The following is a 17,231-nucleotide window of genomic DNA, read 5'->3' as shown; positions in this document are numbered from 1 at the left end:
CTGTGTGAGGCCATGCACCTACATGCCTGGCAGAATTTGACTGCTTAGACAAAAGAGGACACACCATTTTCAATAGGTTGGGTATCACACAGGGTGGGAGCCTCTAGCAGGTGAAATATCCTCCCAATATTTTACAGAAAAAAAAAAAAAAAAAATTCTCACACTTTTCAATAGCAATGATTCATCTTTTGTTGCAAGGATTGGTCTCAAAGCAAGTTTAGTTTATTATTTTTACATGTGGTCTGTAGTAAAATGCTGATGCTATTAATTAATATGTCAGTGAGAACTTTATTATGGTGCTGAGAGTTAACTCTAAACACCCAGGTGTTGCTGCAGGCAAAAATGAGAAGTTAGCTCTTTTTGACTCCTGTCTGAGTCATATTTTAGCAATCAATGAGTTGCTAATCTTTGAGGAAAAAATAACTGGCCTACAGGTAAGAGCAAATGATTGACAGCAACAATTATGTTCTGAAGCTGAAGCTGATAAGCTGATCTGAACAAGTTATTTGTGTCTGGACATAGGAATCTTCCATGCTGGCATGAATGGCAAATCTGCTGTTTGAGTTTTGCTTCATAATGTGTAAAGTGTGTTTTTTCCAGTTAACTGCCACATGATGATTACCTACCTTTTGCCAATGATAATCTGAAATACTACCATTGTGCTGTGTATAGGATCTGTGCAGAACTGCTTTCAGCTGACCATCTATGAAAAGCTTGTTGCCTTCCTCTTTATTCCTTAGGATAAGCAGACTAATTCATCAAAGAGTCAACACAAATAAACAAACTTTGTATTTGATGGTTTTTTTTCCATTTTTTGAGGGAGAGGCTTACATAGGAAAGCTCATCAGAACTAAAAATTATTGTACTTATTACAGCTGAACCCACATCTGTGTGCCAGTTTAATGCTACATTCACTGATGAGAGCTAGGAAGTGTTTTACAGGACCCAAAAGATGGAAACAGACAGTTATTCTCGGTTTCCCAGCAGGCAGTGGCTGAACTGATATGTCTTAGCTCTTCCAGATGTATACGTATGTGAGAGATCACAGTGCTCTGAGGACTGGTGTAAGTGAGACAGAGGGCCTGCTGTGCATCCTTCTCAGCTTTGTTCCTCTCTGTACTGCTCAACCAAATTTTTGATTATTGCTTCCTGCATCTGCGTTTTGAAACCCTTGCCACAGCCAGAGTAACAGACCTCTTTTCCTGACCAGAAAGCCAGCTGAGGGATCCAGTCTGAGCCAGCTGCAGTGGCCCCTGGGACGACAGGGATGCAGTATGGTAGCTAACAGAAGCCTATGGCAGAGGCAGCTAGAAAAAAATTCAAAAAGACAGAGGTTTTTGCAGTGAGGGATTGTGCAAATTGTAGGTATCTCTAACTGAGAGACAGAAATCAACTCACGGGAAAACTCCCAGGAGCTCTGGGTACCCCCTTATCATTCAATAGTGCCTCCTCTCCTTTTAAGCACATTGCCTCTGTCCTCTGCCTACACATCCAGCTTGGCTGTTGGGCTTGCAGGAGTGATGGAGAAACAGCACAATAACTACTCATATGCTCAATTTCTTTTGTACTTTGCTGCCAGGATCCAAAGTCATGGGCAGATTTCTACAGAAATTCGTAATTCGGAGTACTTCACCAGCATGCCCCCGCTTCCGGCAGAATGCCTCGACATAGATGGGGACTGGAACACACTTCCAGTTATCTTTGAGGATAGGTACATGGATATGCCTTGCAAAGGTGAGTGAAACACCACAAAGTACAGCTTCATGAGACAGCTGGAGCTGAGGGAGGTTCACTTCCCCAGCCCAAGGTAAGCAATCTCACATCCCTTGGACTGACTCTGGCTTGAATCAGAGCGTGATCCACTATGTAATACAGCTGAATTCTTGTTTTCCCTAGTAGCAAACTAGAGTATTCCTGTAGCTTCATATTTTTCATCTTCAAAGTAAGCTGTTTAGTTACAAGAGCTGGACGCAAAATCTAGAAAGAAAACAAAATCTTTCAGATTTTTCTTACAGTACAAATTTAAAGGAAATATAGCACTATGAATTTCATCCCCAGTGTGACATCTAGTGGTAAGGAAACTCAGAACAAAACCCCACAATATCAGCATAAAGCCCAACACTGTCCCTGAAAGGCAGCATTGCTTTCCAAATAATATTTTCCCCTTGAGTACCCAAACTGAATTTTTAATTAAGAAATTATTTAGTTCCACAGATTTGTAGTAAAATCTCATAGCCCTTGGTTCACTTTTCTTTTTACACATTGATTAAGATTAGCAAGGAAGCAATATGTGTTAGTGTTATAGGTGACCATAGTCTAGTAAATATGGCCTGTGGTCTAAAATTACTCCTCTTCCAGAGTTACCCAACTGCCTAAATTTTGACAATGCTTATTACAGATATTTAAACTATTAAACTGAGTATTAAGCTGACTCACAAGCAAGAGCTATACTATGAACAATATCGTATGACAGCAGGAATACAAATAAGTGTCAGCTTTGTTTTGCTTACCTATGCTGTAAAAACTAGCTGTTTAGATACAATTATACTGAGGAAACTATATTTTATTGATATCATCTTCTTTGGCCTAACTGTAACTGTTTAGTGAGTATAGTTCTAGTTAAGTGCACTCTGGCATTTGCATTTGTAATATGCCTATAATGTATGTATAATTTATATAATATAAATATACATATTTTTTTAGGCCTTACCATCACTTTTTAAAGTCTCACATCACCTTGGGGTAATTTGTTGTGTTCTTGCAGGTACTACTTCTTTTTTTTTCTTTCTTTCTTTCAGATCAGAATTTGGAAGTTTTCCCTGATTTTGAGGTTCCTGCAAATACTCAAATGGATGTAATAGATGAAAATGAAGATTTTGCATCAAATGATGCCACAGCAGTAATGAAAGGAGACTTTGGGAAAGGTACTCTGCTAATACACACAGATAGGATAAACAGGAATCCCTCTTGCATATACACTGCTACTGAAGGTGCTGCTTATACAGCTAAGAATTTAAACCAGCACTCCGCATCTCAGGTATGTACAGCAAACAAAGAAGGCCAAAGGAAATCTGAAAATATTTTTGTTTCAAGTAAGGAAACTACTTCTGACTCAGAGCCAGGCAATACAGAATGCACATCAGAAGACTTTAAAACACCCCAGGAAGTTTTATTAAAAGACAATAGGTTTGTGGCAGATGTTACCTACGGAGATATGAAACCTAGCAATAAGGATTCCCAGAAAAATGAGCCCGTGTTAATTGTCAGTGCTCAGTATGAATGTGGAGCATGTGGAACTGATGGCTTGGAAGACAGGACTGAAATACATAAAACAGATGAATCTAGTCATCCTGAGAATAATTTCACTTTGTCTGAGCTTGCACTGAATGAATTAACTAGTCTTGAAAAAACAGGAGATCCAGACACCAAAGCCCTGCTCCCTGTTTTGAAAGCTTTGCCCACACACAGCTTTGAAGTGAAATTGTTTACAAAGGAACAACGAGGTGAGGAGTGTGAAGAATTTACCCTGATGTCAGGGGTCATAAAAAGATCCTCCTCTATAATATCTGATTCAGGCATTGAAAGCGAACCAAGTTCAGTGGCGTGGTCTGATGCTCGTAGCCGGGCACTAGAGCTGCCCAGCGATCGAGAGATCCTGCACCACTTGGTACGAAGGCACGCCATCCACCGAAATTCCCTGGAGGGTGGCCACACAGAAAGCAATACCAGCTTGCCCAGTGGGATCCAAGCGTCACTCACATCCATCAGCTCTTTGCCTTTTGAGGAAGAGGAGAGGGAAGTGGAGCTTACCAAACTGACAAAATCTGTCTCAGCTCCTCAGATCAGTAGCCCAGAAGAGCCTGCAGAGGAGGTAGATATATCCAAACACAGTGAAGCAACTTCAGGAGATTCAGGAGGAAACTTAAAAAGTTGCATGGAAACAAAGTGTGGGAGTGGAAAATTAATTGTGGACTTTTCTGAGTGTCAAATCACTACTGAAAGTGGACAGTTAGAACCAAGAGGACATCCCAAACCCTCCATCAAACACAGTAGCAGTAACGCTGAGTTACAAGGGGAGGAGGAGAAGGAAGGTCTTCCAGAGACTTACTGTAGTTTGGAAAATGCAAGACCACCCATTTGTTCAAAACAGCTCCTAGATAATGTCTCTGAGTGCCAGTCACTGGAGAGCAATGGTGATTGCAGCTTAAAACCACCAAGGGCTTGTAAACACTTGGACAAAAATATAGATAAGTTTGATACATGCATTGAGGATCCAAAGGATAAACTTCAGCTGGACACTTTAAAAATACAACAAGGCTTTTACTCCAATAGCAGAATTTCAGGAGAGGAGAGTTTCTCACAAAGCATAAAGCTGGTACCAGACTTTTGCTATCCAGTTCCAGCTCCTTCAGAAACCTCAACTGAATTTGGCTCAATGCAAGGAGAGTGTGGTAGCTCTCTTGCTGATGAGGGCCCAGCAGTGTATGCAGAAATGCAGGGGTTACAAGAAATTGAGCTCAACGACTCACCTGCCTCAGCCGACCCTGCTGCAGGACCTTGCCAGGCTGAATATCCTCAGGAACCCGACAGCCAAGAGCATAAACATGTAGCTAATGGCACCGGGTTTCATTTGACAACGACGGAGGGAGTAGCCCTGGAAAGCAGAAAAGCTGTTGATGTGGTTAACCTCTCCGTCTCTTGCACAGCCACGTGTCTTCCCTTTTCTTCTGTGCTCAAAGAGACCCCTGCTATGGTTGGCTTCTCTGCAAAGCAAGCTGCATTCCCCATCACACGCCAGCCTCTGGGCTCTTTTGGAGTTGTCTCTTCTAATTCAAATGAGATGGATGAAGAGACCAATGAAAGAATGCTGAAGTAAGAATGTCTAATTACTTTCTTCATTAATGTTACTGTAATGCCAAGAGACCCTGGCGAAGTTCAGGGCCCTAATACAGTAAGCATACTGTAAGTTTGTATTCAGAGACAGTTGCTGCCTGAGGAATTACAGTATAAATAATCCAAATAGACAAATGGTTTATATAGGATAAATAATCTAAATAGACAGGAAGGTTGAAAACACAGAGAGACTGAGAATGTCAAAGACATTAGGTCTTTAATCCTCATGAAAAACAGTGGGATTTAGGTGTCTAAATAATCTTTATGATCTGGCCCTCCTTCATAAAGTCAAGGTTACCCAGCCTTGAGTATTGATCCCATATAGTCGGTTCACTATGGCAGTTCCATAGCTTCTTTTTCTCTTCTGTTTAAATAATTGCACTCATTAGCTAAACTATGAAACAGGAGCGCAGATTGGCTGCTAGGATCTCAGCTTCAGCTTCTCAAACTGGAAAAATGGGAGAACTGGCATCCTGGGTAACTGGAAAAGAGGCTTTTATTTTTTTTTCTTGCTTCATTGCCCATTGCAAAAGTGCCATATTGTGGCCTCGATGTTACAGTGGCCCTTTTCACAAACTGAGACGCTAGCATTTGTATACTTCCGTTATATTTTGGTGTTTCTGCTGTGCTGAGGGAAAACAGTAGCATGGGAATTTCTCAACCCATTCAGATACCTACAGTGTTGGCTGTCTGCATGTGCATTCATTTGTGACCCAAGGCTTTATCTTTTTTTTTTTTTTTAAAGCATCTTAAGGTGTGTTTTATAGACCCTGCTGTAAGTCCTGCTCAATCTAAGCACAAAATTTGTTCCTTCTTTGTGAAGCAAAACATTTAAGCATGTATTCATGCACATGAATCCAGGTTGTCCAGGTCCATGGCCTGAATGCTAGAATTTTTCATTCTTGTGGCCCTTCAAAGTCAGTTGCACTGATGTATGTAATTGCTCACCATCATATCAAGTGACCCTAAGCTATTCCCAAATTTTAAAGGTTTCTACTTCCTAACCTGGTCGATCCCAGTTTTCTACATAATTCTACACCTATGTTGTGATTATTAATTCCTAAAAGCTCTGGATAAATTTTGATACTTCAAAAAGCCACTGCAGAATTTGGCACCTTCAGCCAGCAGAATGCTTCACGATGAATTCATGTGTCAAATTTTAGGCCTTGAGTAGGAAAGGGGTTAGCTTCATTCTTTCAGCACCAAGCTGCTTTTCCTCTTAGCTACTAAATATTTTCAAAAGAACCTGAAATCAAACCAAACCAAAAATATCTACCATATGAGGTGCATCCTTTAACTTCACAGTCTGAGGAATGGGTAGAACACCTTCTACTTGCCTATAAATGCATCTGATGCTAGCAAAATGATACATTTTTCATTTCAGTATCTGTAAGTCCCATGACATTGTTAAGATGCAAAATTGCTAATTCTGTATCTTAGTCTCATTGTTATGGGCCACCAGAAAATTATTATTTGTAAATCATTCATTCCTCTGGCAGGTGTGAGGTGCTAATGGGCTTTAGCTATTCCATGTACGTAGCCAAATCACTCAGAAATAAGTTTTCTTCCCTGCATCCTGATTTCTCTCAATCAGAATAGATAAGAAATAGTATCCAGGTCTGTACTTGAAAGCTGCAAACATAATTTCTTGCAAATTGCAAACATTACTTCTTGCAAATACCAGCCTCCTCATTTCTAGTCTGAAGGTTTGTTGTTGAACATGCAGTTCTATTGTGATTAATTAATGTATTCTCCAGTTTTTATCAGGCCAAAGAAAAATTTAAAAAAGAAATGAAGATTGAAGGATTTCTGTACAGTGACTTATCTGTACTAGCTTCTGATATACCGTATTTTCCACCAGAGGAAGAGGAAGAAAATTTGGAAGATGGAATTCACCTGGTTGTCTGTGTCCATGGATTGGATGGTAAGGCCAGGAGAATTGCTGTTTGCAAGTCATTTTGGTGTAAACAAAAAAAAAGGGCAGATGTTCAGGAAGTATGAAAGGATGGGGAGTCTTATCTTAGCTAAGTATTTAGTCCTTGTTATGTTATTCAGTCCATTGTAATAAAGGATCTAGGAAAATATTAAATATTTGCTCTAAGTAATGGGTGCTGCAACTTCTTTTGTTGTTGTTTAAACAGAATTCTCACCAAAGTACATCAGTCCTTCTGTGTGCAGGAGGAGTGCATTACAGTAACTCTTCTTGTCTTTCCACAGATGCTTGGTTGTTTTGCAGTATGTCACCAGGATGAAAACATTATTTAAATCCCCCCAACACTGTTACAGTGTAGATAGCCTCCGGCCTTAGAAAGTGAGAGAATAAAAATCATTATTCACTGCAGAGGAAGCATGACCTGGAATTTTTACACATATGCTTTCTATCAGAAAACACGTATGTTAAACTTGAAACTTCTCTTGACAAATTCTTGGTATCAGTGGGAAAGGTGTAGACGTGAACCTTGAAACTACAGAGAAGGAGGGGTAGAGACTGAAATCTCAGGCATTCTCAGAAAGGTGGAAAACAAACACTTGCTGGCTTGAGCAAGGACCGTTTGCTATTCAATATCTCAGTGGCAGTAATGTCCATCTCATGAGGTGGAGGTACCTCCTTTTCCAACAAAACATTTCAGAAGACTTCAGAATTTTCTGGTATGGAATGGGGCATCTCCCAAAATATTAGGAGCCTTCTGACAGTATTTCAGCACCATTTCTAATTATGAATACACAGAGGCAGGCTGTTTTACATCTGAAGGTACAGCCCTATACCCCAGCACGTGTGCCAAGGTCCATGGCAGGGCTGTAGTGTCCCCTGGGAGCCTCACCAGCTGTGAAGGTGGAAGGACAGACCTCAGTTTTTTGCCTTTTTGTCTTACCTCTGCTGTTCAGCAAATAGGGGACAGAATTATTCTGGGTCTGATCTTTGCCCTTTCTTCCCCACCATTTATACAGTCCCCAGCAGCAGGAGGTGAGGTGCAGCCCCACCTTGAGCAGGCTGTGGGTGTTCTTGCTCTCCTGCTGTTTCAGTTCATGATCCTATGGTGTGGTGAGCTGTCTTAGCAGCACTTCGCAAGAGCTCCCTGGTGTCAAGTTTTATAGGAAGATGAATGCATTAAATTGACTCAATATTAGTTATTTTTCTGTTGAATTACATCTTACAAAGTACCATTTATTTCTAGGTAACAGTGCAGATCTGCGGCTCGTAAAGACTTTTATAGAACTAGGACTCCCTGGTGGAAAACTGGACTTCCTAATGTCTGAAAGAAATCAGGTAGTACAGAGCTAATTTCTGTCTTCCTTTAGATCAGCTACAAACTGTTGACATTGCTGAAACAGGGCCTTCAGCAAAGCCTTTTCATGAGCTGAATGAAGCAAAAGCACCGGGGAATTCAGGGAATTTTCTGTAGTATTTAGTGCAAAGGCCTGGTCCTGTTCCTGTCTGATTTGATAGGGTGTTCAAACCCATCAGAAAATATTCCTAGCATTAAAGTCAAAGGAAATTACATTAGCAGCTGTAGGACTAGACCTTAGAAGAAGAAAATGGATTTATCCTGTCAGTTTGCAAACAAGTTATTGATATCAATGGGAAAGGTGTAGTTGTTAACCTTGAAACTACAGAGAAGGAGGGGTAGAGACTCTGAAATCTCAGGCATTCTCAGAAAGGTGGAAGTTGCACAGCCTGCTGCCTCTGCCTGTTGGTTGCCAGACAAAGCAGCACCGACAGAAAGCAGCAAGTTTAGTGATGCTAAATTCTCCGGAGGGTGTGGAATATCCAGCAGGTGTTGTCAGCTCCCTTTGCTGCATCAGCCATTGTTTCTGCTGTTCCAAAGTTTGCGAGATTTATTTCCTGAATGATAAAGAAACGTCTTCCAGAAAAATTCATTGCCAGTCTAGGCAGAGAAACAGAAATGAATTCTGTGCTTTGCTCTGCAATGAACCCATATTTATGACACAGATGCCTAACTTTATGCACAAGATAAAGATTTCCAGTGCCCAGTCAGAAACATTATTCTGATTTACAAGTAGTTGAGAAACTTGAGTCAAAACTTTCCAACCTTCTTTGTTCAACAGCTTTATATTTTGAAGTGGTGAGTTGGTGTTAATCATTGAACTTGCCACATTGCAGTGTACATCTCTGTCAGGAGCAGACCTGCACAGTGAAAGTAAGCAAGATGAAAATAATGAGGACACCACTTCAGACTTGCATCAAAGCCTCCTCTCATGTTTTCAGAGAATGGAACATCTTACAACATTTCTATTTAACATTATCCAAAGCCCATAATGGGAACTTTTAGTGCTCTTATAGTCTGGGAAGGTGGGAAAGTTCCCAAGGCACTGGAAATAGAACCCACATGGTTTGATGATTATTTGGATGCTGTAAAGAATCCTGACACCCTTTTTCCCCTGCTCTGAGAACCACACTGAAAACGACCCAAGAAATCAGTCATTTAGCTTAATTTTGCCTTATGGAAGAAAATGCAAATCCCTTTTTTTAGGCATTCAGTTGTGATACATTTGACAAGCTCAGTCAGGCTGAGATGATACTAAAGTATGGAGATATAACCAGTTGAAATATGAAGCTTGATGTGTTTTGTTTATGATTAATGTGCAGGCTGATATTCTTCCACTTTTAAACAACCTGAAAGATTTGGGATAATAAGCCTAGGAGGAAATAATTAATTATCAATGCAGACAAAACAAACAGGCAGAAGGTTAGTGGACTGTTTGTAGTTTGTGAGAACATTTATTTTAAGGCCATATTGCAAAGTGAATACGCTCATGTTTTCCTTTGCAAGAGCTGCAATTAGCAAGATGAGTTGTGTCACAAAAGCATTAATTACTGATATGTTTGCTCTGAATAGCTCTTCCAGCATTTGATGATTGTTTTTGTGGCATCTCATTAGTTACAAATTTGATTTAGAGTCCTGTTGGATTGCCAAATGACACAGTTCTGAATAAGATCTGCCTGCAATTGTATAGACCGCACAACATATTATTTGTTTTATTGTATCACAACCAGCAGTACTGTTGCAAGCAACAAATTGTTTGTCTCTCTCTAGTGCTCATTCTCTTACTGATAACTGTTGAATAACAAACACACAGCATTTCATTAAGATGGCCAAATAATTTTGTGATTACGTCCTTAGCATCAGCATAACCCGCATGTCAGTGTATAATGCTGTAAACTAGTTTATCGTAGTAATCTGTTAAAACCTAAATGCCTAAAGCTTTTCTTTCATGTGCAGAATATGGTATCCAAAGCAGCTAAGCATTAGTAGTTCTCACCAGTGTCAAGTCAGGCTGCTTTAAGATCATACTTATGACTCTGGAATCACTCAGCCTAATATTGTTAATCTTACTATTAATAAATTGTAGGTCTGGGTTTATCCCATCATGACACATGCCAAAGTTAGAGGCACAGTCAGTAGAGAAAGAGAAGCAATCACAAGAGGTAATTTAATCCCCTTAAAATATGAATTGTCGTCTAGAGATCCCTATTTCCATGCCCTACAAAGTGTAATGTTACTCTAGTCCTAACCTGAGTTCTCAGGTTGTGTTCTTGAAGCTAAAATGCACAATATAGAGTCAAAGAGACTCTATGACAGAAAATTTTGCCTTACCTTACCTACGAGCTCACTGAGGACAGTGAATTTCCACACAGGCTTTAACGTTAGGTATGTGACCCACACTGACCCATGGTACTGTTGTTACTGTTGATGCTAAGTGAGAAAGAAAATACTTGTCTTGAGTAAGTTTGCAATATTAGTTGGAAGCTATTTGTTAATAAACTGAAAATGAAACATAATGACTCTGTTTTCAAAGGAGAACTTCAGTTTTTAGAGGACCTGGAGACTGAGAAAAATCCGATCTTCCCCCTTGAGCATGTATAAAGAAGATTTGGACTGGTTATTATGTTTCTGCTTGCATTTTACTTTGAAAATAACATCAGTCTGTGATAAGTGCAATTTATTTTAATTCACTGACTTATTCCATTTTTCACCAGACTGATACTTTTGCTGATTTTGATACAATGACTGACCGATTATTGGATGAAATTATTCAGCATATCCAGTTGTACAACCTCTCCATATCCCGAATAAGGTAAGCATTCTGATAGTTAATAGTCTGTAACTGTTTAAGTTACATGAGCAGCATTCAGTGAAATTAGCTTTTCCAAAAGTTCCCTGTGTCAAAAGCCATTGAATCAGTGAGACGACTTTTTACATTGTTATAGATGGAAAAGTGTCTACTAGTCTAAAAAAAAGTGAAATGGTAACTAAATGATGTTACTGAAAGCCCCAATAGAGTCCCCTCAAGAACAATTTATGCCACCCTTGTGTTTAATTTAAATAAAATACAGATGAATTTGGTGTTAATGTAATTCTTTCTTTCCCAACAGTTTTATTGGACATTCCCTTGGTAATGTCATCATTCGATCTGTACTAACTCGCCCCAGGTTTCGCTATTACCTCAACAAGTTACACACCTTCCTGTCCCTCTCTGGGCCTCACCTGGGAACACTTTACAACAACAGTACTTTGGTTAGTACAGGTAAGAGTTGATGGAAAGCTATGACTGGCTGCAGTCCATGGCAAAGTGCATGAGAGAGCAACACATGGAGGTAGCAATAAATCATAATAACGTGACTTGTACACTGAAGTTGTGGAAATTATTTGCCGAAGACTGAACCCACACAGAAAAAAATGCAATGAGAGGGGCTTTCAGCATCTACTACAAGGTCCAGCACAGTGCTCCCTGGAAAACCCAAGGGTGTGCAGCAGTGAGAGTTGTCCTTGTTTTCACTGTATTCTTCCACTTTTCTGTATACTGCCAATAAAAAGAAGCATCTCCAAGGCTGAAGGAGACACTTAGAGTGCTATGGGAATGGAATGTCCCACAGTTCAGCCTTCCTGAGTGTTTATGCTACTGTGACATGGATAATCATAGAATCATGAGTCATAGAACAGTTTGGGTTGGAAGGGACCTTTAAAGGTCATCTTATCCAAACCCCTCCCTGCAATGAGCAGGGAAATCTTCAACTAGATAAGGTTGCTCAGAGCCCCGTCCAACCTGACCTTGAATGTTTCCAGGGATGGGGCATCTACCACCTCTCTGGGCAACCTGTTCCAGTGTTTCACCACCCTCATTGTAAAACCTTTCTTCCTTATATCTAGTCTAAATCGACCCTCTTTCAGTGTAAAGCCATTACCCCTATCCAGTGAGACCCTTAGACTTTTCTCCCTGTTGATTAGCAATACAAGAGGAAACAGGCTTACACTGAGTTACAGTGCTACCCTTACTGTAGGCATGTCTTTAATTCCCTTGGTTGATAATTAGCAAACAGGATAAAAATATGCACTGATTTTCATTCCAGGTCTGTGGCTCATGCAGAAGTTGAAAAAGTCAGGGTCACTTTTGCAACTGACTTTCAGGGACAATGCAGATCTGCGCAAGTGTTTCCTCTATCAGCTCAGCCAAAAAACGGGTGAGTAGGGCTTGATGTGGCTGTGTAACTATCAAGGGCTACTCCAAAGAATTGTGCTGGATTGCCATGTCCTCCAGGGAGTAAAGGAAATCTGCATTTTGTTAATGATCTTTCTTTAAACACTCTTGCTTTTGAGAAGGGCTGCTCTGTCTAAAACCTAATATGTATTTCATCTGCATTTTTTCTGTGCCAGTTATCAGTTAATATATTTGCCAAACTGTTACCGCCAAATAAGACCTCCATGCTATAGTAAACATGCACCTAAGTTTATATTCTGCAAGCAAGAAATATCATGCTTGACAAGCCACCGTTGCTTAATTTATGTTACTAGATGAAAACCATTTTTCCTTTTTTTATTTTTTTTAAACATCTCTTGTCCCTAGGAAATATGACTGTGTGAGATGAAGAGCAAATTTTATTCATGTCTGTTGTGACACCTTTGTACTACTGAGAGAGAGATGTATGGCCTCACACTGGAAAAATGATGTCTAAATAGAGATCTTTTTACCCTTTCCTTGGTCTGTCATGAATAAATGAAATAAATCAGGCTTTTCTTAAGAAAGGAAAGGAAGCATGCTCCTTCTGTTCAAGCAAATGTTTTCTTTTAAGAGTTATTTTGAATATTGTGTGTGAGCAAACTGCTGCTAGGTATATAATCACAAGGTCACTACTTGATATTTAATTTTTTTCTCATACTTTGGTACATTGCTAATAGGAAACAAAGACTATGTTAAGATGAATACAACTTCTTAATTCTTAATTTGACAGACATAAAGCTGTTTCATAATTTTATGAACAAACTACATGACATAATCAATGACAGGTATCTTGGCATTATTTGAATTTCCTTATTTTAATTTTCCCTTTGATTCCCTGGCTCTCATTTCTGTGGAGTACAGTTGATGTCTGCTTTACTGTCATATTCAAATAAAATTGGGTCTACACAGGAAGCTCACATTGTAAGTTCCCAAGCAAAGAATCCTCAAGAATGTATTGTGGGTCAAACCGATTCATTGTTTGTTAGCTTGGTAGACTGGAGATCTAACAGGCTATAAATGAAGGTGTTGTCCTTGTAAAAGCAGAAAGCAGAAACTTACTATGAAGAGGGATGTCTGTAAAGTCAGAACCATCCAGGTAGATGCTTAGGCAAAAAATCAGAAGAAGTAGGCAGGTTCTTATGTGAACATATGAGCTGGCATACTTAGTCAAAATAGAGGTGCCCTTACTCTAGCACCCTGCTCCCAAAAGTAGTTGAGAGAATCTACAGAGGGAGAAATATCGGAAGCAGTGTTGTGCCTACTTCCCTGGAAAACTTTTTAAGCCTCCAGCAATTTCTGACTTTCTTCTTAAAGTAGAAGTCCCTGCTACTTCTCAATCTCTTTAAATGTTCCTTATTCTTGTCTTGAAATAAAAAATAAACATTATTCCCTATTGAACTTCTTCACATAAGATTTTAGATATGGTAACACTCACTGTTGCTTCTCCTACCTTTTACCTCAGACTGAAGTCACAAGCTCAGTTGATATGATTGCACAAGAAGAAAATGATAAACAGTTTCAGCCAGGCTTAGTTAAGGCAGCCAACAGGACTCTTCTTTGTGCTAGTGATGGTCAACTTTTCTACTAAAATCTAGAAATCAATGGACTTGCTTCTGGGCCCCTTTCACATAAGAGGGAAGGAAAGATGAAAGTCAAACCCACAGCTCTTCTGTGTTCAGGATACTCTCTGGAGTAGTAGACTAGATCATCTGTGTCCATTTTCCTACTTTTCTGCTGAATGTGGGGGATGGAGGGCTCAAGAGACCACAGACAGGGCAAGCAGCAGGAGCCTGTTTCCACAGTCCATCAGTGGCCCCATTGCCTCCAGGGAAGAGGGAGGATTCCTGGTTTCCAGTCCATGTACCAGCAGTGTGTATTTAGCAAGGGACTGCTGAATGCAGGGACTGGATCCCAAGGCTCCCTCAACACTGATGTAATAGTGTGACATCATAGCAGTGCAGCTGGTTCCTCTTCTCCTCCCTCTCTCTATTTTGTTTGAAAATTGTACTAATTTGTTGTGTTATTTTTCTAATGTGATCCCCATTCCTGTGAACACTTATTTACCCAAAACCACTCATTGACCGTAGTGGGTCTGTACACGTGTTTCCAATGTTTAGAGGCATAAATATTTGCAAAATTAAGGTTTTAATCAAACACCTTTTTCAAACAGAGACAGTTCTTACTCTTTGTGTTGACATATCATTAACCTGTATGAGTGTTGATAAGTAACACATAGTTTGCAGAAGCAGCAGAAATGGGTTTAAGCAATTATGAGTCTTCTTAAGCTTGTGTTGCATGTTTTAATTATCATCTATTTTGCACTGTAGATTTTCAAATGTGTTTAAACATGAAGTAGTCATGCTGACACTGTATTTTGATCGCTGTGCATCATTGTGATAAATGTATTTAATGCATTTGCCACAGGTCTTCAGTACTTTAAAAATGTTGTGTTAGTGGCCTCACCCCAGGACAGATATGTACCCTTTCATTCAGCAAGAATAGAAATGTGCAAAAATGCACTTAAGGACAGACACACAGGTATGTTTAAGATCCTTTCTATATTTAAAAAACTGTTGAGAAATTGTGTTTTTTGTGTAACTGAGGTCATTGCATTAGAACAGTTTTTCATCAGCATGATGAAAACTCAAAGTTTATTTGGTAAGGAAGAAAGTGTTCTCTTCCCAAAAGAAATTACTGAAATCAATAAAAGAAGCCTTTTAAGCAGCTCTTTGTCTGATGAAAACAAATTTCAATCAGGTCATAATCAAAGGTTTCTTACTGCTTCTTCCCCTTCCCTCTAATTTATTTTTTTAAAAGTGATGATCATAGAACTAGCTCTTGCCAATGTTTTTTCTGTAGTCTACTGATTTACTATCATTGTCTCACCTTTGTTTCACGTACTGAAATCTCTCTCAGCACATCCAAAGTCGGGGGAGGGCGTCCCTTTGTTTTCAATAGCTTTTGGATGATTGCAAGGTAATTTAAGGGATAGATCTAAATTCATATTGGTTTGTAATAAAATCTGTAAAGCACATCAGGACTCATGCCATCAGAGGCCTAGCCCTTCTGTGAGCTCAGGCTGTGTCTTGTCCCAAGTATTGCCTTTGTTATTAACAGTCTCCCTCATTTATAAAATGTTTCATGGCTCAGTTTGGTACCACTTCCAGAAATAACGTTCAGTGTAATTTCATACCCGTTTCACATATGTGATTACCTAGAAAATTAGGTACTCTTTGGAAGTAGAAAGAGACACCCAGACCCAATAACCAACATGGTTGCCTTCAAACATCATACCTAAACTACAGCTCTTTCTATCCTACTTCAGATATGAATTAAAAGGTAATTTTCTAACTCTCACTTCCAGTGGTTGTTTCCCAGGGAGATGTTTTACCTAACAGGAGCCAGATCTACATTCAGTGTAGATCATTTATGAGAACAAGTTTCCCAAGCCATTGATTTTGTCCTATAAATTCCTCAACTATCTGCATGGTGTCCTTCCTGCATTAGATTCCCCAGAGAAACCCTAATGGACCTCTATGTCTTGCCAGACCCTTTTGCATTTGAATTCACAGGCAGTGTGAGTCCAACCCTCTTCCCCTGAAGGAAACAAGACCGTTTCCTTCCACCACAGAAGAAATGAGACTAAATGCTGAGGAGCATCCCACTCTTCATGCTAGCAGCTTTAGCAGACCTCTTCAGATGATCAATGCTTCCAGTAGATTAACAGAATCCCGGCACTTGGCAAATCTTTGAAACGGACTGCTATCTCTAGCATTTTGGCCTTGCTTCCATTTTCCGTCTCGTTGCAACTCTCATTAAATGATATAGGAAGGAAAGAGGGGATCTGGCAGCTTTGGCATGTAGGTGTGACATCTAAACTCTTTTGCAGGTCCTGTTTATGCAGAAATGATTAACAACCTGCTCCAGCCTTTGATTGGGGCGAAGGACTGCACTTTGATCAGACACAACGTGTTCCATGCTCTGCCCAACACCGCCAACACATTGATAGGCCGGGCTGCCCACATTGCTGTGCTGGACTCTGAACTTTTCCTGGAGAAGTTTTTCCTCGTGGCAGGACTCAACTACTTCAAATAGTGCCTGAAGTATGGGGTAACAGAGGCAAACCTTTTCACTGAGTGGAGGAGAATCCCTTAGCCAAAAGATTACAGTGTTAGAAATGAGATCAGGTGGGACTTTCAAACTCTCCATTTCCATTTCCGTTTCAGAGAATAAAGTGCTATGGCTTTAAGGCATTCAAGCTTCCAAATACTGGTGCTTTTGGAAGAAATAAATATTCCTCTTCAGTTTCTATGTTCTTTGTCCAAATAAAGACATGAGCCACTTCTGAAGTACAGAATCAGAATAAAAAGGCTAATTCTTTAAATGTGATTGGACCAATATGATTCCTGTTTCTCCTGAATATTAACCCAGGAACTTGGCTGTCCTTGATTTAATGCTTTATTGACGCATTAACAAAGCTATACATTTGTAGTACTTTTGGGGTAGTTAACACAAGTGGAAAAAAGGATATATGAACTCAGGTTAAAACCTCCTTTGTGATGAACTGAGAAGCCTGAAAAACATTTATGAAAGTTTCAATGTTTCCATATGTTGAAAGAAAAAATTTGGATGGTTCCATTACTGGTAATCATAACATACATACATTCAAATAATGGAAAGGAGTGAAATTTTTAATATAGAATGAAGAAATCTTGATATTTGTCTTCTAAAAAAACCCAAAACACTTAAAGTTGGGAACAATTTTGTTCAAGTTAGAAGCTGCCAAACCAAGAGGAGTCTATTGGATTACTTGTAAA

General features: G+C 39.6%; 1 protein-coding gene across 1 annotated transcript in view; it reads left to right on the top strand.

Moving 5' to 3' along the window:
- Positions 1–16,777, top strand: part of FAM135B (family with sequence similarity 135 member B) — a 217,560-nt gene extending 200,783 nt beyond the window's left edge. Inside the window, exons 12-20 of the mRNA XM_049819516.1 lie at positions 1,580–1,734; positions 2,799–4,872; positions 6,651–6,817; positions 8,070–8,161; positions 10,895–10,992; positions 11,291–11,442; positions 12,266–12,376; positions 14,839–14,952; positions 16,304–16,777. Coding sequence (XP_049675473.1) covers positions 1,580–1,734; positions 2,799–4,872; positions 6,651–6,817; positions 8,070–8,161; positions 10,895–10,992; positions 11,291–11,442; positions 12,266–12,376; positions 14,839–14,952; positions 16,304–16,509 — 3,169 coding nt within the window. The 3' untranslated portion in view covers positions 16,510–16,777. The remainder of the gene's footprint in view (positions 1–1,579; positions 1,735–2,798; positions 4,873–6,650; positions 6,818–8,069; positions 8,162–10,894; positions 10,993–11,290; positions 11,443–12,265; positions 12,377–14,838; positions 14,953–16,303) is intronic.
- The last annotated feature ends 454 nt before the right edge of the window (positions 16,778–17,231 follow it).

The sequence above is a fragment of the Accipiter gentilis genome, chromosome 2 (genome assembly GCF_929443795.1).
Source record: "Accipiter gentilis chromosome 2, bAccGen1.1, whole genome shotgun sequence".
Classification (NCBI taxonomy): domain Eukaryota; kingdom Metazoa; phylum Chordata; class Aves; order Accipitriformes; family Accipitridae; genus Astur; species Astur gentilis.
Note: the sequence above shows the minus strand (reverse complement) of the source record. Positions and strands in the feature narration are given on the sequence as shown.